Source organism: Carassius auratus, chromosome 13 (assembly GCF_003368295.1).
Source record: "Carassius auratus strain Wakin chromosome 13, ASM336829v1, whole genome shotgun sequence".
Taxonomy (NCBI): Eukaryota; Metazoa; Chordata; class Actinopteri; order Cypriniformes; family Cyprinidae; genus Carassius; species Carassius auratus.
In genome coordinates this window covers 16,609,744-16,637,630 of record NC_039255.1, presented here as the reverse complement: position 1 = coordinate 16,637,630, position 27,887 = coordinate 16,609,744, and the positions used below count along the sequence as shown (strand labels likewise).

Here is a 27,887-nt window from a genome sequence, read left to right as displayed (position 1 = left end):
ACTCATTGTCAGGTCATCCAAGATGCAGATGAGTTGAGTTTGTTTCTTCATCAGATTTGAAGAAATGTAGCATTGCATCACTTGCTCACCAGTAGATCCTCTGCAGTGAATGGGTGCCGTCAGAGTCCTAACAGCTGATAATAACAAACAGTACTCCAGTTAATCAGTTAACATCTCATGAAGCAAAAAGCTGCATGTTTGCAAGAAACAAATCTATAATTTTAAGCGTTTTAGTTTAAGATAAAATATGAGTCTACAATCCATAATAACACTTCCTCCAGTGAAAAAATCTGTTGTTTCTCACACCAAACATATTTGTATTGGACTGTTTTTGGCTTGTAATCTGTGTTTGATCCGTGCAGATTTCTCTCCTGGGTCAGACCAGATGACTGGAGAAAAAACATTATATATTATATTATCTTCTTCAGATGTTAACTGATGGACTGGAGTGCTGTGGATTATTGTGATGTTTTTATCAGCTGTTTGGACTCTCATTCTGACGGCACCCATTCACTGCAGAGCATCCATTGATGAGACGCTGATGCAATGCTACATTTCTCCAAATCTGATGCAGAAACAAACTCATCTACATCTCGGATGGCCTGAGGATGAGTAAACTTTCAGCAAATTTTCATTTTTGGGTGAACTATTCCTTTAATTGAGGTCGTCTCCTGATGTGTTTCAGCTGTGGGTTTCGTCCTGTGTCTGGTTCTCCGTGCTGCCGTCCCGTCGCACCCAGATGTCCTCATCGGGCACCTGCTCATCCACACTGGCGAATGACATAGCACACTGCTTCCCTAAATGAGACAGCTTGGCATGCTGGGATTTGTAGTCCTTCTTGCTCTTCTCTTCCTCCTCCAGCGAGAGGGCGGAGAGCGCTCCCTCCAGGTCCGGCTCGGTGGACGGGCTCAGAGCGGACTGGCAGAACTCATCGTCGTCGCTCAGGATGTCCGTTTCCTTCACGTCCTGCTCCTCGTAGCGCTGAAGGTCGAACTGTTCCTCCACCCAGCGGTCGGTGTCGCCCGCTGGAACGACGCCCTGCTGCTGAGCATGCTGGGAGTCTGGCGAGTCGCTGTCGGGCTCGGTGTCGAAAACAATGTCTGTGTCGATGGTGAAGCGGTTGCGCACAAGTTTCCTCCGGCCCAGAGTACGAGTCGGGGCAGACACTGAGAAGACACAATAAATGTCTTAACTCTCACTTTTGATCAATTTAATGCATCCTTTCTTTGTGTGTGTACCTGCTCTGTTCATGGCCGGTCGGGCTCCTTTCAGGGCACACAGGCGTTTTCCTCCGAAGGGAACGTACTGCTGACTGAGAGGAAGACTCTCCGTCTTCAACAGCTGACGCCGCTGTTTATCTCTCAAGATGGAGTGAACCGTCTTCAAGAAGTCTTTCTTACTCTCTGGAGAGCTGCAGACACATTTTTGCACAGTGGTATCAGTTTAATAATCATGCTGACTTTGTAGTTCACATAACAGTAACAATGCAACAACAAATGCAGCAGTGCACAATAACAGTTTTGACACAAATGTACAGAAAGGCAGTACAAGGTTTCTCCACCAGATGGTGACAGTTGACTTTATATCTAGTTTATAAAATATATTTATATATGAAATATTTAAAATATATGCTAAATATGTATATTTTTGAAATAAATGTTAATATATATTGTTTCTATAATTTTTTATATACTTACAAATTATTTGTCATATTTTTTCATTTTATTATATATATATATATATACATACACATTTGTTTTAAAATGCATGATATACACACACACACACACACACACACACACACACATATATATATATATATATATAGTACAGACCAAAAGTTTGGAAACATTACTATTTTTAATGTTTTTGAAAGAAGTTTCTTCTGCCCATCAAGCCTGCATTTATTTGATCAAAAATACTGAAAAAAATTTAATATTGTGATATAAAATAATTGTTTTTAAATTTATTATACTTTAAATGATCATTTGTTTCAGTGATGCAAAGCTGAATTTTTAGGATCATTATCACATGATCCTTTAGAAATCATTCTAATATGATGATTCATTATCAAAGCTGGAAACAGTTCTGCTGCTTAATATTTTTTCAGAACATGTGATACTTTTTTAGGATACTTTGATGAATAAAAAGTAAAAAAAAAAAAAAAAAAGAAGCTATGTTTTAAAATATAAATATTTTGTGATAAGAATATACACTAGTGGTCAGTAATTTGGGGTCAGTATTTTTTTTTTCCTTTTTTAAAAAAATAAAATCAATACTTTTATTCAGCAAGGATGTGTTAAATTGATAAAAAGTGATAGTAAAGAAAATATATTATTATTATTTTTTTTAATAAATGCAGTTCTTTTGAACCTTTTATTCATCAAATATATTAGACAGCAGAACTGTCTCCAACACTCATAATAAATCAGAATATTAGAATGATTTCTAAATGATCATGTGATCGACTGATGTTACATGTGACACTGAAGCCTGGAGTAATGATGCTGAAAATTCAGCTTTGCATCGCAGGAATAAATTTTTTTTTTAAGTATATTCAAATAGAAAACTATTATTTTAAGTTGTAATAATATTTCACAATATTACTGTTTTTACGTATTTTTGATCAAATAAATGCAGGCTTGAGGAGCAGAAGAAACTTCTTTCAAAAACATTAAGAATAGTAATGTTTCCAAACTGTATTGTATTGTGTGTGTGTATTTCTGCAGATTGTTGTAGTGCAGGAGACACTGACCTGCAGCAGAGCTGAAACACTCTCTCTGGTCTTCCCTCTGATTCAGACTTCACATGGACGATCTCACACACTGCTGCGCTCTCTCCATCTGAAACACACACACGATGATCAGCTCTCTGTTTACCTCTATAGGGTCTGACTTCATCATGCACTGGTTTGTTTTGTGTGTGTTTGGCGGGGTCACAGGTGAGCTTACCTGTACTGGACAGTGTGCGCACCTGAAGTGCATCAGTGGGGATCATGTGGCGGAAACGAAAGGGATCTTTCTCTTCACCTGAGACAGATGCTCTGTGAGAACCACTCTGAGAAACACAGACAGATGTGTGTGAATAATGTCACGCATTCATCATTCTGATGTGAATCAGGGTGTGAACACCGTCCTGCACCAAACAAGAGCATGAAAACAACACCCTCACCATTTTCTTCTTCTGCTTGGAGTAATCCTTACAGATGAACACTACAGCGGTTTTGAACACTGGAGGAGAAACATAACATTACACTTCATAAAACGACTTCAAATCTATCAGCGATCGATCTATCTATGAATTGAGGTTGTATGGGAACAGAACGCACCGAATGTGGCCAGCTGTGGCTCTTTCTTGCACTTTCCCAGTGAGGAGGACGGGTTGATCCAAGTCACGCTGGTGTGGAGGAGTAAATCTCCCATAGACAAGTCTGCAACCTGTAATCATAGCAGACGCCGCTGTTAGAGCTCGCACAACACACGCACGCACACACACACACACGCACACACACACACACACGCGCACACACACACACGCACACACACACACACACACGCATGCACGCACACACACATGCACGCGCGCGCACACACACGCATGCGCACACACACGCACACACACACACACGCACACACACATGCACGCACACACACATGCACGCACACACGCGCACACACACACACACACCTCGCAATCTGCAATCCAGAAGGGATCTCATCTGTCAGACTGCATCATTGAGAGCTACAGCCACATTATGCAACAAAGTTTCACTGTTTTCACATAATAAGCTAATAAGATTTAAATATGCATGCAGATGACAGTAAATACTGGAATAAAGAAGGAAACCTGATCGGACAGTTTTAAGTTTTTATCAGCTACAGAGCATGAAATGTGGTTGAAAATTTCTGTATTATCCCAAGCTGCACTCACATGCAACCACAAAGAAAGAGTGAACTGAGACAACGTGAGAACGATAACTATGCAACTAATATATAAAACAAAATATTGGTTAATTAAATACTAAATTAGGGTGGATGCAAACAGTAAAGCATTGCTTGTCGAGTGAAATTAGTTGACTGGAAGGAGCTGATGTAAAGTTCACAAACCTCTTTCTTGTCTCCGGTCTGTTCAGAGATGAGGAGGTCAAAGACGGCTCCAAACTCCTCGTGGATCTTCTGCATCTCGTTGATGTGACTGGCCACTGTGTTCATGGCTTTCATTGCAACTGCAAAACAGTAGAGAAAATAAATGATATATCAGTTATATATATGTGACCCTGGAGCACAAAACCGGTCTTAAGTCTCTGGGGTGTATTTTTAGCAAAAACACTGTATGGGTCAAAATGATAGATTTTTCTTTTATGTCAAAAATCATTAGGATATCAAGTAAAGATCATGTTCCATGAAAATATTTAGTAAATTTCCTACTGTAAATATATCAAAACTAAATTTTGGATTAGTAAAATGCATTGCAAAGAATTCATGTGCACAACTTTAAAGACGATTTTCTCAGTATTTTGATTTTTTTGCACCTTCAGATTCCAGGTTTTCAGAGAGTTGTATCTCGGACAAATATTGTCCGATCCTAATAAACCATACATCAATGGAAATCTTATTTATTCAGTCTTCAGGTGATGTATAACTCTCATTTAAGACAGGTTTTGTGTTCCAGGGTCACATATGTGTGTCAATTATATAGCAGTGAATTCAGAAAGTTGGCTGAAACATAATCGTTCAGATTGATGGCTTTAAAACAGATTTTCAGTTATAACATCTTTCTTGGACAATAAACTACACTTTTTAAAAATAAATGAACACTTCAAATTAATACATTCAGCAAAGACGCATTAAACCGTTGACAGTAAAGACATTTATAATATTACAAAAGTTTCTATTTTAAATCAATTCTGTTCTTTTGACATTTATACTCCTCAACGAATCCTGCATAAAAAACCATGGTTTGCACAAAAAAAGAGAAGCAGCACAACTGTTTTTAACATTGATAATAATCAGAAATGTTTCTCGAGCACCTGATCAGCATATTAGAATGATTTCTGTAGGATCATGTAAAAATTCACCTTTGCATCACAACAATAAATACCTTTTTTAAATATATTAAAACAGAAAACAGTCATATTAAACCGTAATAATATTTCAGTTTTTTTTGCATTTAAAATCTATTAAATGCAGCCTTGGATAACAGAAGAGACTTCTTTTTAAAAAGCTGCATGTTCATATGCACCAGTCTCTCACCGTTGAGATGGTAGTGCTCCTCGCTGTCAGGGTCTGTGAGCGAGTGCAGCTCTCTCAGGAGAAGAGGATACTTCAGCACTCTCTGGATGGGTTTGATCAGATACGACTCCAGCGTGGACGAATGCTGCTGTTTAGGGTTACGCTCGTCCAGAAACGCCTTGAAGGCCACGTCTGTTTTTGCTGGAGAGGACACAAACACAGGAAGATGTGATAACACTGTCAGACAGGACTGATAGTGATGGAAAGATTTGAAGATGGGTGGCGCAAAATGTTTCCAAGTACATTAGGTTCTTCGACTTACTGGAAAACACTGTTAGGTAACCTATCGTGTAACAAATCTGCAGAATCGACATTAAATAATAAAAATAGCCCACACGCAGCGGCAGGATTGTATTACACACCGGAGAGCCGCTCACATCAGATTTACAGACCACCATGGTGCAGGACTCAATTCACAGGGAGCAAGGTCGCCTTTGAACAGAGATTTACGCACCTTTGACAAGCACTTTGGGCACTTTGGTGTGGCTGGCACAGAAAGCGCTGTAGATCTTGAAGCGGTCGGCGTAATACAGGAACGAGCCGCCCAGAGAAAAGAGGATTTTCTGTAAGACGAGAGGGATTTTGAGAGAAATACATCTGGTATTATGGTTTGTGTTGGATAAATCTTGCCTCTGAGTGATGCACCACAACTGTAGTGTCCAAAAACATGTTAAACGTTAAAAAAACAATACACATGGTAATGCCCCCAAAACTTGGTAGCATAATAAGATTTGTTATTTAAATGAGCAGACCAGACACTTACTATACTATGACACTTAGATACGATGTTCAATGTGATGTAAATGAGATCAGAGGGGCAGACCTTGAACTCTTCCACTCGCTCCAGTTTCTCCAGGTCTGGCACCAGCCGGGTTCCGTCTTCCAGAGTCTTCAGAAACTCCACCTGAAACTCCAGCATCTCCAGGAGGTTTCCGAACAGCACGTCCAGCTATTAGATACACATGCAGGAAAAATGAATGTGCTCAAATGTAATCATTTAAACCAATTATTATGTTATATATAAACATAGTACAATTCAAATTTTAAATGTATGTGCTACGGAAAAAAGCTTATAGTATGGAAGCCCGTTTTTATCATTAAATAAAAAAAAAAAGTTAATTGAGACTTTATCTTGCTTTTCTGACTTTTTCTCAGAAAAGTGAGATGTAAACATGCAGTTTCGAGTTATAAAGTGACAATTTTGAGATTTAAACTTGCAATTCTGAGAAAAAAAAAATCACAATTTTAATATTTCAACTAAAAAAATCAGAGAAAAAAAAATCACAATTTTAATATTTCAACTAAAAAAATCGGAGAAAAAAAATCACAATTTTAATAAACTAAAAAATTCAGAGAAAAAAAAATCAAAATTTTAATATTTCAACTAAAAAAATCGGAGAAAAAAATCACAATTTTAATATTTAAACTAAAAAATTCAGAAAAAAATATCACAATTGTAAAATTTAAACTCACAATTCTGAGAAAAAAAATCAATTTCAAGATTTAAACTCGCAATTCTGAAAAAAAAATTTGAGATTTAAACTCGCAATTCTGAGAAAACAAAATCACAATTTTGATAAACTAAATAATTCTGAGAAAAAAATCACAATTTCAAAATTTAAACTTGCAATTCTGAGAATTGCAAAAAAATCTGAAAAAATAATCAATTCTGAGAATTTTTTTTTTTTAGATTTAAACTCACAATTCTGAGGAAAAATCTATTTCAAGATTTAAACTCGCAATTCTGAGAGAAAGAAAAATCACAATTTTGAGATTTAAACACAATAACTCGCAGTTATTACTTTTTTCTCAGAATTGTGGGAAATAAACTATACAATTGCAAGTTATAAAGTCCAATTTTTTAGGGGGGAAGATTGATATGTTCTTACAATTTCAATTTTATATGAACTCGAAGTCGCAAGGTAAGTCACAATTACCTTTTTTATTTATATTTTTTATTCAGTGGTAGAAACAAGCTTCCATATCACACACAAATATAAAATATATTCAAAATATCAAAAAATCTCCATATATACAGAGTAATGATAGATATTAGAGATCGACCGATATGGGTTTTTCTATAGCCGATGCTGATGTTTAGAGGTCAGGGTCAGCCGATGGCCGATATGTGCTGCCGATTTTTAGGGCCGATATCTTGAAGTTTTCCCCTTCATTTGCATGCTAAAATGTCGCACTAATAATAAGTCGATGCACAACATTTCTAAACTTATCATCATTTATTGAGCACTGACTTGAACCATCTCTCGAATCTTAATTTTGTGCACTGCACGGTATTAAAATAAAAAAATTATCCAAAGTTAACCAAACAAATTAATAAACTGACCAAGTATTAAATTATATATATGTCAATCATTTACATAAAGGTTTTAGATCATTTATCAAGTAGAATTTTTCAAGTTTGTTGGAACATAAATGTAAACACAAATATACATTTAAATAAATAAAATTTTAGAAATAAAAATCAATTAAACTGAAAAATATAAAAAATAAATATATAAAAAATAAATAATAGTAGTGCTGCAAACACACTAGCAACCAGCAACATTTGTGTTTGGTATAAATGACACAGAACATATAAAGTTCATTCTAATTTCAAAATTACATCGTAGTCTGTTCATTATTAAAATAAAGTATAGTCAACCAAACATATAAAAGGTTACACTGGTCAGTTTAAGCAGACCAATTTTAATTTAAACGACGATCGATCATGGAAATTATCGAATATTGACATCTCTAAATACAAATGAGTTGGATGGAAAAATTGTTATTGTCTGCATCAAACCATGCTTCCGAACAAATGTTATTCACCGTTCTGGGCAGCTCCAGGACAGCCGTCTCTCCGAGCTCGGTGCTGTCTGTGAGCGGGGGGGAGTAACGGAGCCCTCAATCACACTGCAGTGTTTGTGAGAGCTGCCAACTTCTCCACTCCATTTACAGAGTGAAATTCTCAGACTACCTTTATCTCCCAGGGCAGTTGTTGAATCTTCCAAAAGTTTTGTCTTTGGGTGCTTCACATGCAGTGGCAGCAGCAGCACTTTCCACCGCACCATTAACACGGGGCTGCTCATTGATGTGCCTGACTTTAAATCGGCGCTACAAAACACGGATATCGGCCGATGCCGATATATAAAAAAATTACAAATATCGGCCCGATATATCGGCCGAGCGATATATCGGTCAACCTCTAATAGATATAACTAACATATATATATATGTATTTAATATTACTTCAATAACAAATATAAGTAAAAACTGTAGATATTCACTTTAACATGTACCTAAAACAGTACATAATAATACATAAAATACATATTTTTAAAAATACATATACTGCTCTCTAGATATCTGTCTGAACCTTTAAGAGACTCCATACTGCTGGAAGTACATCTCTTCAGTGTCTGCTCAGCTCTCATATGTAGGGCATTAAAGGAGCAGAGACGCAGACGGTAGATTGAGAACTTCCTCTCTTCTGTCTGATATAAGTTTTCTTTCCTCCCACTCTCTACCTCTCTTTTCTTTGTGTGTGTGTGTGTCTCTGTCTCAGTGTCCTCCTACACGCTGCTCTCCATCAGGAAGATTATGAAATATCATTCTGTGTTCTGTAGGTGTGTTTGAGCTCGCCAGCTGATAATAACATGAAACCATCAGCAGCGCTTCAACTCACCTCATCCTGAGTGAGGAAAGACTCCTTCTGCAGCGGGGTTAAATATCGCCCGATCAAACAGTTCAGATCCTGAAAGAGAGAGAGAACACACAATAATATTAAAGAACAGCAACATTTACAATATGAACAATATATGTGACTGTATATTTGACCAATTTTGTGGCTATTTATTAACCTTAGTGTTTAAAAGAATAAGGGATGGTCATTTTAACCGACCGTTAAGAATTTGGAATGATTAATACAATCAGTTAAATGGTTTAAATTATAAATTTTCAGTAATTTAACTAAATATTTAAAAAGCTTTGATGCATTGTTAAAATAGGCTACACTAAACGTATAAACAATTGATTTTTAGAGAAAAATTATATACATTGCATAGCCTATTAATAAGTCGCATTTTATAACTTCATTCAGAAATAGTTCTAATGCTGATGCGAAAAGTTTATAAACATTATAATAAACACTGTAAACATAGCGATGTTATTTTAGTTCCCCTCACTCCACAACAAATCCTTTCAATTAACAGTAGCTTATTTATAAAAGAACAAGATAAAAAAAATTGCAAGTCAAAAAGAATTAATAAAAAAAAATTCCCCTATTTTTTGTCCATGTAAAATGAATCCCCGGGAAACAATGTTAGTATTTTTAATGGATCACAGACACTCATCCTTTCTTATTTAAAATAATCATGTCGGTTAACGGTTAATAATCGGTTAACAAGTGCCAGGTATTGCTTAGAAAAAATAACTGAAATGAAAATCCCTTAAAATACTAAATTGCTGATTATTTTAACATCAGAGATCCTGTTATAATTTTTATTAATAATTTGAACTAGTTTATTTTCATAATTTCAATTTGAAAGTTTTGGTAATTTTGTTGTGTGTGTCTATATAGTTTTTTATATTAATTTGCAAGTTTATTTTCATATAAATATAAAGTGTTTTCATTTTAAGTAAAAACATTTTTATGGTTTTAGTTTTAGTTAACGATTATAAACCTGACTGGTTCACAATACTGATTGAGTGAATAATTTTTTAAGTTGAACACTCAAAAGTGTTCACGGACATCCTGAAGTATCTTTTTTAGTGTTTTAGTCAAAAATACATGTAGCACAAGAAGATGTTTAGGAGATGCGTTGTTGCACTGATCATTAGCATTAAATAGAAGGCATCATTGTTAAAACTGAAATTATTTTGATTTTTTTTTTTACTGTATTTACATGCAGTACATATTTAAAATGCACTTGGTAGATAGTAACTGTTTGGTCAACATTATGGGTCAAAAGATCCCCATTAAGAGTCATACATACATAAATATATACAAAAACTCCAAAAACAATTTCTCCAGCTGTATTGCTCAGCCTCATCACACACTCGTGTATAGTTGTCACTCGCGTAAATTACTGAACTGTGTGCATGCCACGGGCTAATATCTTTTTTTGTGTTTCAAAGAAGAAGAAAACAAATGCAATGACAGAACTGTCTTTTTTTGGGTGTACTATCCCTTTAAGTGTACAATAACACACGCTGCATAGAATACTGTGAGGTCATGTGACAAACTGCTGTTTTAAATCATTGCATTCGGTTTCAAATGCTATTTTTAAGGCAGTATGCTCTATGCTAGTATTCCATTTCAAACGAAGACAGAGAGTGAGAGGGTGCAGAAAGAGGCAAGCCAAGGGCACAATTTCTTTCCCTTCAGGCCTCGACTCGATGAAGGGGACAAACTTATGTAAGTCAAACACACAGGTGAATATGTCTGATTAATCACACACACACACACAGGTACTGACTTTGACATAGGTGCGCTCCGTCTCCACCAGTTCACAGATGACTTTGCGGAGTTTGTCGGCATCGGAGAGCTGGCGTGGAGTGGCGTTGCTCGGAGGAAGTGAGGAAGACTCCGGTCCGGATGAGGAAGAGACGACCTCAGACGAGGGATTCATCTCGTGCAGACTGCGGCAGAAAGCTGCGACCTGCTCCGTACTCTACAGAGAGAGAAACGACAGTCGTGATGATTGAGACATCTGACAGTCCTGTGTTGTTATTATCACACACACACACACACACACACACACACACACACACACTTGCAGCACCTGCAGCTGGATCCAGCCACTCAGATGAAGAACGCTATAAAAAAAATCATTAGCACTCATTTGCTCTTTTTTCTGCCTCTTCTCTCCTTTCTCTCTCTCTCTCTCTCTGCTCTTCTGAAATGTCTTCATTTCTTCTGAACACCAACCAAAACATAAGCACCTGTCCATGGATGCGGTTGCTATGGGAACGGCTGTGATGGCACATGGACCGTTATTCTCACAGTCACACTGACGGACTGAGAGAAAGTACCATCCATCCGTCCATCTATCTATCTATCTATCTATCTTTCTGCTTGGGATGGGTGTCAACTGGTAGATCTTTTGCTATAGTATGGTAGATCAGTATGAAGGGATGGCCAGAGGCACGACAGCTGTATGTTATTTACACATGAGAAACGTTAAACTGAGGATACGAATGTGTCCCAGACAAGTCAAGATGATGAAGAGCATGTTAAAAGATCACAGCTTGAGTTGTTAATGACGTTTTTGACTCATACATGAAATATATCTACCTCTTCTGCAGTGCAAATGAGTCATTTTACAGTACTAGTGTTTACGGTTTTGAGTCTTTTGTTTTTAACTCAAGTGCTCTGCGACGTGAAGCTGTTTCACACTGATGCCAGACTCATTTGTTATGAATAATCTGATCTGATCTTTTGGTTTGTTTCCTAGAAGTTTCAAATAAAAAGAGAAAATGATCCAATTACACGAAGAATGAAAAGAAAATGTAAAGTATTTCATACACTGCACTATTTAACAATAGACATTACTGCATGATTAAGCAATGTATAAACCATTATATTTTTACAATTTCCAGAAAATAAATAAATTAATTAATTGAAACTAATTCAGATGAACTTTACTGGCTTGACTGTGTAGAGTAGCACAATGTTGCCAAAGCATTATAAATAAATAAAGATTACCTAATTAAAATTATTTCATAATAATAAATTAAGAAAATAAATGAAAATATTGGACTAAATATAAATAAATGCATTAATTAATTTATTAACACAAAATAAATAATAAAATTAATACCAATTAATAAAAAATACAAATATTGAACCAATTACAATTAATTAATCATTATTTAATTATTTAAAATCATCTTTAATTCTCTCAACTATATAGAGTTCAACTATATACAAATAAGTAAAAAAAGTAATGCAATGCACCGAGAGCCAATGGGAATGCAGATAGTAGAGAAAAGCCCACTTTATTGCTTTAAAGATGCTGGTAGTGATTTCAATGCATTATTCTAAGCATGTGATTTTTTTACAGGTAACCGGATCTCAGCAAACTTAAATGCATGTAAATAAAGCACAAGGGCTGTTTATGCTCTTCAAAGACTACATCAGGTGTGATTTCTCAGGGTTACAATTTCAGTAAGTTAGCAGGAACATTATGTGTTATTAAAAAAAAAAATTCCTTAGGAGCGTCACATTGTGTCTGTCTGTGTGTAAACAAATAAATCAGGTCCTAAATCAGAGATGCAGAATATCATCTCCGAGGGGCGTCGGGCTTCACCTGTCACTTTAGTCATTAGCTAAAACATCATCAGCTGCCACGACTGCGGCGTACAAGCAGCGAGAGAACTGTCAAGATGTTAGTGATCCCGTTATCACAGAGACACGTTCACACGCTTTCAGATACAGCAGCTGTCAGCTTTCCACTGAATTTCTCCATCATTCTCTGAAACGGCACAGTCTTGAGACAAGTACATTAGGAGAGAAGAAGTGGCCCTTTCGTACGCCACACATCCACCAACGCAGACACATCGGAGGCTTTTGAAAAGAGACATAAGAGATTATTTGAAGAGGAAGATCAAGGCTACTGCACACAGAAAACCTCGTACAAAACCCCGTGATATAAACAGAGTCCAAAGGTCAGCTACTTAAACTTGTTTTTTTTCTGTGGAGAGACATAAACAGTCGCGCTGAAGAAGCAAAGCATGACGACACCGGCGGGTTTCCCAGAATGCACTCTTAAAAGTAAATAAGCTTTATTTTATGCCTCTATGTAACAGTGTTCATTACATTTCATTGAGATAATGTTGTAGTCTTTGTTAGTATTTTGAATGAGTTATTTTTCATATTTTCATAAAAAAATAGATTTTTTTAGTTTTTATTATTTTTTTTTTTTAATGTCAAAATAGTTTTCAATCATTTTTGTTTTAGTTGTAGTTATTTTAATACATTACGTTGCTAATAAAATAAATAAATAAAAATAAAAGCATTGCCTAGACATTTAGCTGAAATAAAATATATATTTTTTTTCAAGTAACATTTTTAGTTTTAGTATTTCTTACAAGTTATACATAGTTAACTATAATAATAACTACAAGAGCATGCAAAAGCACAGAATAATCACAATCCGATTAGTCTTTAAAAGCAATCAAAGACTAGCAAGTAAAACCATACAAAAAAGTATTGTGGCGGTAATATCATATTAATAGATGATAACACAATGGTAATTTGCTATATGGTGATATGCATTATATTTAAAGGCTACTCTAAGGTTTTTCATGGTACTATAATGCAAAAAACATAGTATTATCATACTACCACTATGTAAAAATAGCACTTTTACCAAGAAAATCCAAACATCTGACGTTCAGAGAGCTACAGTTTACAAAGCACCAACAAAAACCAGTACAGAAACCCAAAGCATCAATAAGGCCCAGCTCAGGATAAGCAAAACTGTCAGGTTCATCAAAATATGTACCCAGCTACTCATCAAAACAAACCTTGTGATTTGCATTTTGCAAAGAGAAAGCGATAACATTGACTTTAAACTACTTTTATTTATTTGGCAGACTACAGATGCTTATTTTGGCTGACACAGTTTTTTTTTTTTTTTTAAACGTGTGAAAGCTGCTTTCCTTACTCATTAGCGGAGTCTTAAAGGTCCTCGAATGCCCACGCAAGGACAAACAACGGATGAATTACAGTGTTTCTCCCAGCGTCCTTGAGTCTCAAAACAGCATAACAGTGGAGAGAAAATACGCCACCCTCCACGTCCAGTGCACAACACTAGAAAACACATTAACTGCTGGGAAAATGCCAATGTAAAACACGCTTGTTAGTGGTGTTTGCTAAGGTGTAGAGCTCACAACCTCCTGTTTAAACAAACCCTAACCCTAAAGATGCATCACATTAGTGACATTTTGCAGGCAAAAAAGTACATTGTCTATTGTCAGTGTTCTCAAAAAGAGACACTTTCAAACCAGGCATTATTTCTGTCAGTCAACATTACCAATTTACATGACCAACGTGAAACAATTGCTAAATGTGCACGGTAAATCTTCCGCCCTCATGCAAATTCCCAATTGCATGGATTTTTAAGAAAATTTGCAATGAATAAAGATAAATATGAAATCTTGCAGTGTGACTTCACAGATGTTTGATTTATATTCCAACATTAGGAAATGTTTTCCAAACACATTCCTGACTTTATATAAACTTAGTGTTACAGTGGAATTTGGGATCTTTTTATTAATCTTAATATGAGTATAAAAGGTTGCATGCTCTGAAGAAACAAACACGTGTTACACAAAGGGAAATCCACACTTCCAATCAACTGTCCTCTATGAATCCCAGCAAGATCGCCACACCCTGCTTAAAATAACAACTTAAACCAGCCTAAACTGGTGTCTGAGCATGGATAAACTGGTTTGTAACTGTTCAAAAGTGTCTAAAATCCCCCTAAAACCAACAAAAATCTATCTGGAGACCTGGGATCATGCCAAGACCACTGTAGGCTGGTTTAAAGTTTTTCCAGCAAAATTGCTCATAATTATAATCCGATTGGTCTGTAAAATAGTACAAACCTAAAATCATAATATTAGATGTTAACATGATAGTACTTTGAGCTATGACAATATGCATATTTAAAATCATCATCACACAAAACAACAACAACATGGTATTCTCATAGTGAAATGTGCATGAACAATATAATAATAATTGTCACTTTTTACTAGAAAACCCAAGCAACAATCCACAAAACACCAACAAAAACCAGCGCAGAAACCCAAAGCCCTGTCCTGATCAATAAAAGACAGCGATTTGAGATAAACGGCAGTCATAAAACGCTTCTCACCAGGTGCAGCAGGTCATAGATGGAGTCCGACGAGCGTTTGCTGTGTCTGTTGCGTTTGAGCACAGACATGACTGACTCAGGATCAGCAGAAACAGCCTCGGAGAGAAACAAGCCGGCCCACCGTCACTGACGCTGGATCAGTTTCAGGAAACGCCTCAGAAATCACAGATCCACTGCTGCAGCACCCGACAACATCCCTCCGCTCACGACAAACAGAACAAATAACAAAGTAGAGAGAGAGAGAGAGAGAGAGAGACTCGTCGCCCACCTTCTCTCAGCTCGTCCAAATCTGTATTCACCCGCCCGTTCTGATGCAACACCACCTCATTTATCTCCTCTCTCTCTTCCTGCCACGCTGAGCAAACACTGAGCCACATAAGTTAAGATACTCAAGACACATGTGAATGGAAAGAGGAAGAGGAAGAGGAAGTTGAAGGAATCTCCTTTACAAGGTTGTTCTGATTGTTTGTGATGGGATGTGTGAGTTCAGCCGCTCAAGAATATCAATGCTGTGAAACTGAGACAGACATGTATTTAACGGATAAGCAAAACTAATAAAATACTATGATCTAGTTGTCTGCCTGAAAGACTAGTTGATTACACCACGCTGCTTCATATATGCCAAATTAAATCCATTCTTGTTTCATCCATACTAATTTACGGTGTTTTGCTTTCCACAAAATATGCATTTCATGGAAGCCTTGTATCATCTCTTATAAAAACTCAACTCATTATTTTATGAGTAATCCTAATTTGCACTTTTCTAATTCTTTGCAGACTTTGAAACTTTTGAAATTTGACTGCTTTTGTTTTGCAAAAATTGATCAAAATACTGAATGATATTTAGGCAAAATTAGTAATATTAAATAAGTTTAAGTAATATCATCAAATTAGGAAATATTACACATTTTTACCAAGATGCATCATCAAATCAGAGTAAATAAACTCTTGAATATTGTTTTAAGAATTCCTCTTTTTCTTACCACTTTAAACAAACAAATAAAAATCTAAACCTTTGAGAAGCCAAATCGGATCGCTGGTGGTTGCATTTTCTTTGGCGATTTCACTATTATTGATAATATTTAATGCAACAACCTACTGTTTTTAATGAGAGATCACCTCTGATTGCTTTATGACGTTCACTGGCTGTCTAATGGATAACTAATGGATACACTTTCCAGTAGAAGTCTAAAGAGGATGAGTGAAGTACCGGATTATAAGGATTTCTTCCGAAAAAAAAACAAGCAGTGATGAATTGCACACAATAAAACAGAAATACTAGATCATTATCAGATGCATACTAGTCGATGCGGTCAATTCACACAATCATATTGAATCCGTTTTCAAATCTGTGTGGGGAAATCTTTTACCATCATGTAAAATTCCCAATTCCTATGGAGTTTTTGGCTAAGGAAATTAGCCAAACAACAGTAAATGTGACCGCAATTGAAGTGCTAAATCTTTGAAGTATGAAGCTTGAAACTAACTTAGTGTTCCAGTGGAATTACGGATCTTTTTATTGATCTTGTTATGAGTATAAAAGGCTCCACGGTGTGAAGGAACAATCAAACCAACACAAAGGAAGGGAAATCCACATTTAGAATGAATTTCCTTCCATTCCCTGCTTAAAATAACAACTTAAATCAGCCTAAGTTAGTTCAATGGTCTTGACAGACAAGTGGTGGTCCCTCTGGAAAATAAAAATAGTTTTTAGCTGTTCAAAATCATAAAAAAGCATTTGAAAACACTTTAGGCTGGATTAACCTCTATATCCAGCATGCAACAATACATAATACAAAAAAGCCGATTGCAAAAAAATGGGACACTGTTCAAATTGTGAGTAAAAAGGGAATTTAATAATAATCATAAATCTCATAAACTTATATTTTATTCACAATAGAATATAGATAACATATCAAATGTTGAAAGTGAGTCATTTTGAAATGTCATGCCAAATATTGGCTCATTTTGGATTTCACATTCACATTCCAAAAAAGTTGGGACAGGTGGCAATAAGAGGCTGGAAAAGTTAAATGTAGATAAAAGGAACAGCTGGAGGACCAATTTACAACTTATTAGGTCAATTGGCAACACGATTGGGTATAAAAAGAGCCTCTGAGAGTGGTAGTGTCTCTCAGAAGTCAAGATGGGCAGAGGATCACCAATTCACCCAATGCTGCGGCGAAAAATAGTGGAGCAATATCAGAAAGAAGACAAAGAAGACTTAAGACCTAAGAGATAAGCAACTAGAAGCCTGTATTAGACAAGAATGGGCCACATTTATATACCTAAACTTGACTAACTTGTCCCCAAACGTTTGCAGACTGTTATAAAAAGAAGAGGGGATGCCACACAGCGGTAAACATGACCCTGTCCCAACTTTTTTTGAGATGTGTTGATGCCATGAAATTTAAAATCAACGTATTCTTCCCTTAAAATGGTACATTTTCTCAGTTTAAACATTTGTATGTCATCTATGTTGTATTCTGTATAAAATATTGAAATTTGAAACTTTCACATCATTTCATTCTGTTTTTATTCACAATTTGTACAGTGTCCCAACTTTTTAGGAATCGGGTTTGTAATTATGATCCAAATTAGGCTGGTTTCGGTTTCACCAGGCCATTAATAGATGCATTTCTAATGTGTTCTGGTTCAAAGGTATTTTTAACAACTCGACATGTCATCTTTAAATGCAATTCTTATTGTAGAGGTCTGTGAGTCGTGACGCAAAGGCCAAAAATGTCCATCTGCATATGTATGTCTGTAGCAGTGGCGCTTAAAAGGTGATGAAGGGTTTTACTGTGTATACTGTCTAACAGCTGTCAGCATGCCTCATGATTTATTATATAGGACTGGAGCAAGTGTCTGTTTCATAAAGACTGATCATCTGAACTGCCATGTGGAGAGAGAGAGACAGTCAGCGGGGGAAAATAAACAGAATGAATGCACTAGGACTTAAAAGAGCACGGAGAGAAATGTGCCTTCAGATCCTGTGATTCAGGCTTCATTTCGGTTCGTGAACACATGCTGCGATGGTGAAGCGCAGCAGCTGACGAGATGCACCGCAGAACAATGATACGACAGAATCACTTCAGCTATGCAAACACATGCTGCCCTACGTCAGAAAGATCTCATTTATTTTTGTTGCACCATCCCTAGAGAACGTCCTTTCTTCAATGTGTAAGAAACTTAAATGGACTATTTCCATTAATTTCCATTTAATTTTGAATGAAGTTTAGAGGTCAGTAAGAAATTATCTTTGAAAGTAGGGCTGTCAAATCGATTAATCGCGATTAATTGCATACAAAATAAAAATTTTGTTTACATAATATTTGTCTGTGTGTATTGTGTATATTTATATGTATATGTAAATACACACACACATATATGTATTTAAGACATATATATATATATATATATATATATATATATATATATATATATATATTATACTTCTTAAATATATACATGTATTTGTGTGTGTTTATTCATATAAATATACACACACACACAATATGCACGATTGACTGATTTGACAGGACAATCTAAAATAAATTAATATTTTTATTCAGTAAGGATACATTAAATTGATCTAAAGAGACAGTGAAAACATAATAACACCATTTATTTTAGACTTTCAATTAATCAAAGAATTTTGAAAAAATGAATCATGGTTACCACAAAATATGAAGCAGCACAACCCTCAACATTGATAATAATCAGAAATGTTTCTTGAGCAGCAAATCATCATATGAGAATGATTTCTGAAGGATCATGTGACACTGAAGACATGCATCATGGGAAAAAAAATAAATTTTAGAATATTACAACACTAAGAAGGTCTTTTAAATTTTACAGTATTTTTGATTAAATAAATGCAGCATTGGTGAGCAGAAGCAACTTCTTTCAAAAACATGAAGAAACCAACCCTGGTCTTTCAAACAGAAAAGTACCAAAAACGAAAACTGTCTGTTACAGCAAAAACTATCAGCTACTTGAAAGAGAAAGAGAAATGCTAACAGAAGACGACCAGCTCTGAAGACTCGACTTGCCAAATCCTCTACTGAACACTTTTAGCATCAAAGACGTCTCCTGATATAACTAATCACACACACCGCAAGCCCAACCGCCTGTTAAAGTGGAGATCAGCACAAATCACACAGAAAAATGTTTCAAATGATCGGCGAGTCCAAATCCCTCTCTATTCCACCTACAGAATAATATCCCATCAGACAGCCAAGCACTGCTAATGTACCGTTATTCACACCTGAGCTCATGAAGTCAACGTGTTGACAGCTGCTTTAAAAATGGATACGTTACAACAAGTTCCCACAATTAAAACTGAATACTGTAGGAGGGAAACAATAAATAACAATGAAGTCAGAGCTTTGACAAGCTTTTTGACACTTGCGTAAAAATACATGAATGACACCGCATGACACATTAGCAAACAAAGTGGCATTTAAAAGTAAAGATTTACCCTCATCACAAACCTTTTCTGAGTCATTTTTGCAATGACTTTTTAGCCACTAATTAGTTTTTCTGAAATGATTTGCTTAAAAAGTGAGCTTTTGCCATGCTTTTTAAGAAATAAATGCAAATAAAAGCAACATCTTTAATATTTTGCTGCACTGACATTTATATTTAATGTTACTTAAGTGTCCCTTTTTGGGGACATATAGTGTTGAATCGTTTTGATGAATATTAGTCATAAATAACTAGTAAATAAAACTGCAATACACAACTATATATATATTTATGTGTGTGTGTGTGTGTGTATAAATCCAGCTTCTTTGATATTTTGTTCCTAATGCATTGACATTCACAATAAGTTTGACTTAAGTGTCCAAATACTTTTTGGGGGACACAATATATTATAATGGCAGAGAAGATAAACAAAACCAAATTGCTGAGAGAAATCATAATTAGTTGTGTCTCACAGCTCAAAAGTATTTATATTTTCAGAGCATACTCAGACTAAACCTGAATTATGTTCATTAAAGTTATCCTGCATTACATTCAACTATGTGCATGTGTGTGTGTGTGTGTGTGTATGTGTATATATGAGCGTGCACTAAAGCTGATTATAGATTCCTTTGCATTCCCTGTCTGCCCTAAACGCTTCTCTCTCCTTTTTAATAAAGGCCAGAGAGATAGTGCTATGCAAAGAGAAAGACACATGTCTATGCATGCCAAAAGCAATCTTCTCCAAGCTCCCAGCGAGACACAGAGTCCTGCTGTCTCTCTGTTTACCCAAAGTGCATCTCTCTGTCTGGGCCTGACAGCAAACCCACAGCAACACAGCCTTCAGATGCAGAACTAACTCATTCTGCACATCAGAGATGCTCAAAGACCGGGCTTATAATGTGAGAGATCTAGTTTTATCATGCTGTGGGACTTGCTTGCAGATCAGACGGGGTGTAAAACTTGCATTTAATTGGTGGAGCAAGCAGATTAATTCCACAAATAATTAGCAAGTTGTATTTCTGCATGAATATTCGAAACGCCAAACATCAGGAAATGCAAATACTGTCATCACTGATTGGTGCAACAGCTCGGAGCATATTCAAACTGTGTGAATTGTAGTTAGCATCAAAAATGTGCTAACAACGGCAAAATGTGGAAATCTTGACAGTGAAAACAGACCAAATGGACTGATTTCTAAACTGGTGCATCCAATTAAAAACTGTTAATTGACTTTACACATGAATAATAAGTAGATAAGAAGTTTGCATGTGTAGTGGTTGAGAATCAACATACTGGATTGACTACAATGTTCTGGAAAATGTTCTAAAAAAAAAAAAAACAATAGCCACATATTTGGAAACCAATTAAAATCAAGTCCAATTTAACCTCATTTTCTAAAAGTGGACCCCTCGTTAATTAAGAGTATCCCTGTAGTACATTATCAGCCGAACTAGGAACAAACCATGTAAGGTCTCAACTCATCAGTGCTCAAGTGACATAAGATGAACAGGGAATTCTGGGAACAGGTTTCTAAAAATATGTAAATATGGAAGGGTTGTGCAGAATCTGATTGGTTCCTTCATATCAACACGTCCATCCAATGAAACAACTGTGACTGCATCCAGCAGCTTGGAGATGTGGGAAAATAACTACACACACTCTCACGACATCTAAAAGTGATGTCTGTCTGACACTTTTCAGAGAGAGACCACCTTCATCATCGCCTCCATGATTTGGCTAATTGTGCCTCATAATAAAGCAATTAGGATGCAAAAGAAAATCAAAGGGCCTCTGTTTTACTGTCACCCGTCTTAACGCAAACTAATTATATCCAAACACTCAAACACTATTTGCACAAGATCCAGTTCATTATTACAGACAGGCATGAAGACAGACAGACAGACTGGGTCAAATTTATTAATGTGACACGACAAATGACAGAATCTGAACTGTACGAGCCCCTCCGGATGACAGATGGTGAAGCGCTTCTGCAGTGTGATTCTTCTCGCTCAGAGTTCAGAGTTTCGATAGGTCTCTCCAGTTCGAGATTTGGTGAGCGTGAACGAAACCCACGCACAGACAGGAAAAGTGTGCCATCGTTACGGGAGGAGCCACACAATATCTTGAAACTAAATCCATGAGATGAGAGCAGAGCTATTTACCTTCCCATAGTCGTCAAACTCAGCGAAGAGCTCCAAGTCGTCGTCTAAACCGTCTCCTGAAGTCTCCACGATCAGACCCACTCCATCGTCAAGAATCTCCTCTGTGGAAACACAATTACATTTATTATAGAAAGCTGCATTAAACCGTGCAATGGTTCTGGATGTTATATTAAAGCGTTCTAGAGATTATCTGAGCATTTCTTTTAATATTTTGGTTATAATAATGCATTCAGCTATCAATTAGAAAGACAAGAGCATGAACCCCTTGATTATATTTTATAAAAGTGCTGCATTTTAACATGCACTAGTTAGCGGTTATTTTGAAGCATTATAGCATCCTCAGTCAAATAAACGGGTCGGCAGATCTCTGGGCTCCCTCACCCTGACTCTGAGAGAAGATGTCTGTGTAGATGTTGTCCACAGCGTCCGAGCGTCTCGGTGGCAGGAAGCAGAGCTGTCGGCGGTCAACAGGGGGCAGCGTGTTGACGGTGAGAGAGAGAGAGACCTGAGCGAACGCCACCTTCATGTCAGCGAAGGTCAGAGTGTGTGCGTCCTTCCCGTTCAGCTGCAGAATCTCATCTCCTGCGTTCAGACCTGCAATCGTTTAAATATGGAAATATTTCATGAATAATTAAGTAGTGAAATATTGCATTCATAGACTTCTTGAGACATGCAAAGTGGATGAAATTGTGAAAATATATAGAGGTTCCATGCAATTAATAAAAACAAAAAGCAAAGGGAGAATTTCTGAAGTTTAACAAAGGATATAAAAACAGTGAAGATCATGATTTTGGCGTGATGCATTAATGCAAAAATAAATGTGAAAAAATAAATACAGTTTGTTTCTCCTCCTTGATCCATAATGAATACAGTTAAAATCAAAAACTGTAAAAATAATAATAAATACAAAAATAAAACTGCTGAAATAAAATAAAAGCTAATATAAATAAAATAAATATTCGATTAAAAACTTGAATTTTAATGCATGCTAACACCAAACTTAGAAATGTTGCATTGGAAATCAACTGAAATAAAATAAGATAGAATAAGCTGATTTACTAAAACTGTATTTTGATATGAAAACCCTGCTTTTTACAATCCAGTGAGACTGCAACATATAAAATTAAGTCCTGCCCTACTTTTTATTTTACTACAATATTCTATTTCAATTTGAAATATGTCATATAAGTAATACAATGCCCTTTCTTCACTGATGTGAAGGCTAGCAGCAAAATAAATAGATGCAATAAAAAAAGAGAATGTCTCTAGCTTTTCGATTCTGACCCAGTTCTCTGGGCGATGTGAAATGTCAGCAATAAGCCAGTCGGACCTGATCCCGCCACACTGATCACGCAGACATCACTCAGACAGACGAGAGTCTTATTCGGCATGTTGACAGTGTCTGGATGTCAAGATACGCTTGTTTTGATGGTCATTTAAAGGGGCCATATTTTATATTTTGCCTAGTGTAAAAGAATAAGAGAAATGTTGAATATAAATGTACTTAAAATGCATTAGAAACTGAAAAACAGTTCAGTTCAAAGTGTTGTTGTTTATTTAGATCCTCCAATGTCAGATTAAATGTGCCAATTCTGCTACTGTACCTTTAAGGTTTCTGTATGCAAAATGCCTGTAAATGCTCTACAAAATCTTGAATATGAGCAAGGAAAATCCTGTTTGGCATGATACGTCCTACTTTAATCGTCTCTCTGATTCTTTCTATCGTTTGTCATTATTCAGAGTTTAGAAGGGTTGAGACTAAATCTGCAATCTCTGGCTCTCAGAAACCCCATTGAGCTGACAACATGTTTCATAACACCAGGAGCACAGCGCTGATATCACAGCAATTACTTTACAGATGCTGAACAGACAGAGAGAGAGAGAAAGAAAAAAGGACAAACCAAGAGACAGGGGTGAGAAGAGAAAGAGAATGTTATTAGGGGGTTAAACATGCTAATGAACCTTTAGCGAACGCTAGTCCTCCAGCTCTCACGTCAGTGATATAGAGCTGCTGAACGCTGTCCTCTTCCACCACAGAGATAGAGAAACCTGTGAGAGACAGAGACATGAAGTGATAGACATCCTAATCAAGTATATGTCACAGTGTCTGGGTTGTGTTCCCTGGGTTTCCACTAGGTGTCCTCCTTTCCCACGGTGTCTGTCACCATATCACTTCCTGTTCCCTTATTTGGTCACCTTCCTCCTTGTTTGAGTTAATTGATTGTTCCCCACCTGTCTCCTGTTCCCTCATTATCCTTCTGTGTATTTATACCCGGTCTGTCTGAGTCTGTGTTACGGAGTCCTTGTTGAATGTTAATTCATGTCCGTCAGTTCTTGCCTTGCCCTGTGTTCGTGTCTTGTTTATGTTGTTTGGATATTCTGGTTTTGACCCTGCCTGGACTGTTTACCCGTTTGGATTACCCTTTAATAAAATCTCATACCTGCATTTGGTTCTCTCTCCGTGTCTCCTGTATCACCGATCGTGACAGTATAATCATGAAGCAGACCTCAGATTATTAAAGGGATAGTTTACCCAAAAATATCAATTCTGTCATCATTAATTCTCCATCATGTCTTTTTAAACCCATCTGAATTTTTTTATTCTTCCATGGAGCATAAGATAAATTGTAGAATGATTCATTTTTCACAGCACTGTCCCTTTAACTACCACCACCATTATATAGACACATAAAAGATGTATAAATTAGCATATTCTTTTCAGGATTTCCCACATGTAGTAATAAAAAGAATTACAAATGCAAAATTGCAAAAAAATAAATAAATATAAATGCAAAAATTAAATAAAAACATAAATATAACCTTCTATGACTGTGTTGCTATTATAAACTAAAAGTATTAAAATTTGTTTTCGGTAATTGAATTAAAACTGAATAAAAAAAAATCAATATTAAATGTAAAATGTAAATAAAATGTATTTATAACAACCAACTGAAATATGGGAGTTGAAGTACTTAAATCACTAAATAAAATAAATGTATACAGTAATAAATAAAGAGAAAACTAAAATATAAAAATGACAAAAGAACATAAAATTAAAAAAAAAAATCTAATTCAAATAATTAATAAATACCATAATAGTATATGAATAATACCAAAATAACATGGCTACAACTTATATTGACATTTTGTGATGTGGATGTAAGATCACCGAAAAGCAACCAAAGTCTCCAAAAACATGCGATAAGACTGATTCAGCTGGTCATGTGATCTCATTTTGTCGTCCAGCATAAAATGACCATATAAGATCAAATAAAATAGCATTTGTTAAGTTACTACTGTGAGTGGACGTACTCAAATATATGTAAACTTTTGATTGAAACTATCATCTGAAAACTACTGGGAACACTTGTCATTTCCCGGACTTTTCCAGGCATCATTGTAAAATTTCCAGTATAAACAGGTGAGTGTAAAACAGACATGATTTGATTCTGGCTCTCACCGTAGCCGATCATGCAGGACTCGTCCCGATCAAACTGGATGAGCTTCCTGATCTTACAGTACAGCTCGATTTCCTTATACAGCTGAGAAGAAGAGCACAGGAGATTATTCGTTAATATCCCACTGAACACGACTCTAATATTCCACATTCAAAGAGCATAAACAACACACACATGGGGCGGCATGAAAGGTCAAGGCTGTTTGATAGATTATGTCTGACCTGCACACCCAAAACATAATGAAGACGCTGAACAGATGTTAAAGGATGATGAAAGAATGAAGCAATTCCATTGCTAAAAATGCTAATTTGTAGGTCAAAATGAAAAAGGACTGGCAAAACATCTCCTTTTGTGATCCACAGAATAAATGAGGATTTTGTTATTAAAGCGTGAAGGAGAGAGGAAGAGAAAAGGTGTTTGGATGAAGTGTGATGTCCCAGCAGGATGAAAGTAATGAGACAGCATCAAAGCAGCGGGTGGGAGAGCGAGTTTAACTCCAAACCTACCAGATCATAAATATCCTCCTCCGGTTTGGGGATATAAAACTGCACTTGGTTCTCAATGAGGAACTTGAGCCGCACGTAGTGTTTAGTGGGGTCCAGTTGGTGAGCCTGGAGAGAGACCAGGAGAGATGAAAGCAGACACACGTTTAGTGGATGAAGAGCGATGCCAAGATGTTACTGGGCTGAGTCTTCTTCTCAGTGAGCCAGATGGACAGGAATCACACGCTTAAAGGCCCAAACGCTTATATCACAGAGGATGCAGCACATTTGCTATCGGCATGCATGCGAATAAATTGCTTTATACAAGGGTGGACACAAGCTTAAGACTTTAAAAACTCTCTGAGGGACACTGCATCTGAGTTTACTACACCAGTGACCTTCACACTGACATTCAATTCCTCTGATAAAACCTGTCATCTGAAGAGAACTCCGAATGTTTCTTGCACCAAAGACCTTGCGTTTCCTGGCGTTACCTTGCAGATGGATTCCAGCATGTCGAGGGGCGACTCTCCGGGTTGGATGATGGCTAACACAGGCCGGTCGTTTGGCAGCAGCACCCATGATGGAGTGAGGTGGTCTCTGGACCAGATGTCGTGATCTGTGTTGGGTCTTGGCAGACCTTTCACTGGGGTCTTGGTGTGTTTCTGTAGTGTGATAAAACAAAGCAGAGTGAAGCCGCAGCTGTGAACGAGGCATTTAGAGATGCTATTAAACATGTGAAATGATGATCATCCTCCTCTCATCTAATCTAAGCACTCATCGACTATCTTGCGGTGCACTGTATTCTTATGTCTAGCATAAAAAAAGACATGATTGGAAAACCATAACAGCATGCTACATTATTTCTGAAGTATTTATTTTGTGCAAAGTATGCACATTTTCTGTATGCATAAAATACATTTACATACATGTCACAAAATGTACCGTAGACAACTAGAGCATACTTTTCTGTGTACCGTTTCCCATGATGCAATGCTCTTAACTTGATATTCAAATTCCATTGTGATCAAGAACTGGAAGAAGTATCAAAAATGATTTTTAAACATTTGAATGGACTTCTAAAAGTTACACTTTCACACAAAATTGGATTACATTTATGTGTTTTTATTTCAGTGTTTTTATACACCGTGACAATAATATAGCATACTATCATTGCATACAATTTTTTTAAGTATGCAGTATACATTACGCTACCATTTTTTATTTTTTATTAATCAAGTATGCATTCAATTGATCAAAAGTGGAAGTAAAGATATTTATGATGTTATAAAAATTTTACAATAAATTCTGATCTTTTGAACCCTAACTTGCATCAAAAATGCATCATGCTTTCCACAAAAATATGAAGCAGCACAACTGTTTTCAACATTGATAATAATCAGAGATGTTTCTTGAGCAGCAAATCAGCATATTTTCATGATTTCTGAAGATCATGTGACACTGAAGGCTGGAGTAATGACAGCTTTGATCACTGCAATAAATTATATGGTGAGAAGAAGAGACTTCATCTTACTGACCCAAAATTTTTCAGCTATTAAACATGGATAAAAATGCACTGTAATCTCCCACTCCACCATCTTTCCTTCTCTGCTTATGATGGAGTGAGTGAATCAGAACATCAACACTTTTATCTGCACCCCAGGTCAGTGGATTATAGCACCACCAGCTCTACTGTTGCTACACCACAAACGCCTACACATCCGTCAACGCCAGTGATGAATATACACCCACATCTCTGCCAAACCTCTCCAGAGATCTGGCCCAGAGCGCATCTCTCTGAACAGGGCAATCACATAGTATTTTGAACGTTTTTGCCACTTTTCACTTTTACAGATGTAGTGTTGTATTGAGAGATGCATGTTTCTTACCGTCGTCTCACAGGAGGAACCCTCAAACGTGCCTTCAAGAGGAATTTGAACTTGATCATCTCCTTCCGCAAAAACCTGTTTCAAAAGATCATCAATAATTCATCAGTCACCCACCAAACCAAAACATGAAAGCCAACTGTATGTGTTTTCTATAGCACTCATTTCATCTGCTCATATTGTCTTTTGTCCTTTGCTTGAGATTTGCTAAATTTGCTGGTCAACCAGAACCACCAGCATGTGGCATGTCAGAG

The 27,887-nt window shown here is 36.4% G+C and overlaps 1 protein-coding gene across 1 annotated transcript in view; it reads right to left on the bottom strand.

Annotated features, from left to right (window-relative positions):
* Nucleotides 1-555: 555 nt before the first annotated feature.
* The window catches only part of LOC113112851 (T-lymphoma invasion and metastasis-inducing protein 1-like), a 54,353-nt gene continuing 27,021 nt past the window's right edge, over nucleotides 556-27,887 (bottom strand). The window contains exons 10-28 of the mRNA XM_026278768.1: nucleotides 27,637-27,711; nucleotides 26,242-26,412; nucleotides 25,772-25,876; nucleotides 25,268-25,349; nucleotides 23,770-23,856; nucleotides 22,189-22,401; nucleotides 21,808-21,908; nucleotides 10,769-10,963; nucleotides 8,977-9,045; nucleotides 6,115-6,240; nucleotides 5,746-5,854; nucleotides 5,253-5,432; nucleotides 4,107-4,225; nucleotides 3,329-3,437; nucleotides 3,172-3,230; nucleotides 2,952-3,057; nucleotides 2,756-2,843; nucleotides 1,239-1,411; nucleotides 556-1,166 (exon numbers count right to left, since the gene is read on the bottom strand). Coding sequence (XP_026134553.1) covers nucleotides 682-1,166; nucleotides 1,239-1,411; nucleotides 2,756-2,843; nucleotides 2,952-3,057; nucleotides 3,172-3,230; nucleotides 3,329-3,437; nucleotides 4,107-4,225; nucleotides 5,253-5,432; nucleotides 5,746-5,854; nucleotides 6,115-6,240; nucleotides 8,977-9,045; nucleotides 10,769-10,963; nucleotides 21,808-21,908; nucleotides 22,189-22,401; nucleotides 23,770-23,856; nucleotides 25,268-25,349; nucleotides 25,772-25,876; nucleotides 26,242-26,412; nucleotides 27,637-27,711 — 2,652 coding nt within the window. The 3' untranslated portion in view covers nucleotides 556-681. The remainder of the gene's footprint in view (nucleotides 1,167-1,238; nucleotides 1,412-2,755; nucleotides 2,844-2,951; nucleotides 3,058-3,171; nucleotides 3,231-3,328; nucleotides 3,438-4,106; nucleotides 4,226-5,252; nucleotides 5,433-5,745; nucleotides 5,855-6,114; nucleotides 6,241-8,976; nucleotides 9,046-10,768; nucleotides 10,964-21,807; nucleotides 21,909-22,188; nucleotides 22,402-23,769; nucleotides 23,857-25,267; nucleotides 25,350-25,771; nucleotides 25,877-26,241; nucleotides 26,413-27,636; nucleotides 27,712-27,887) is intronic.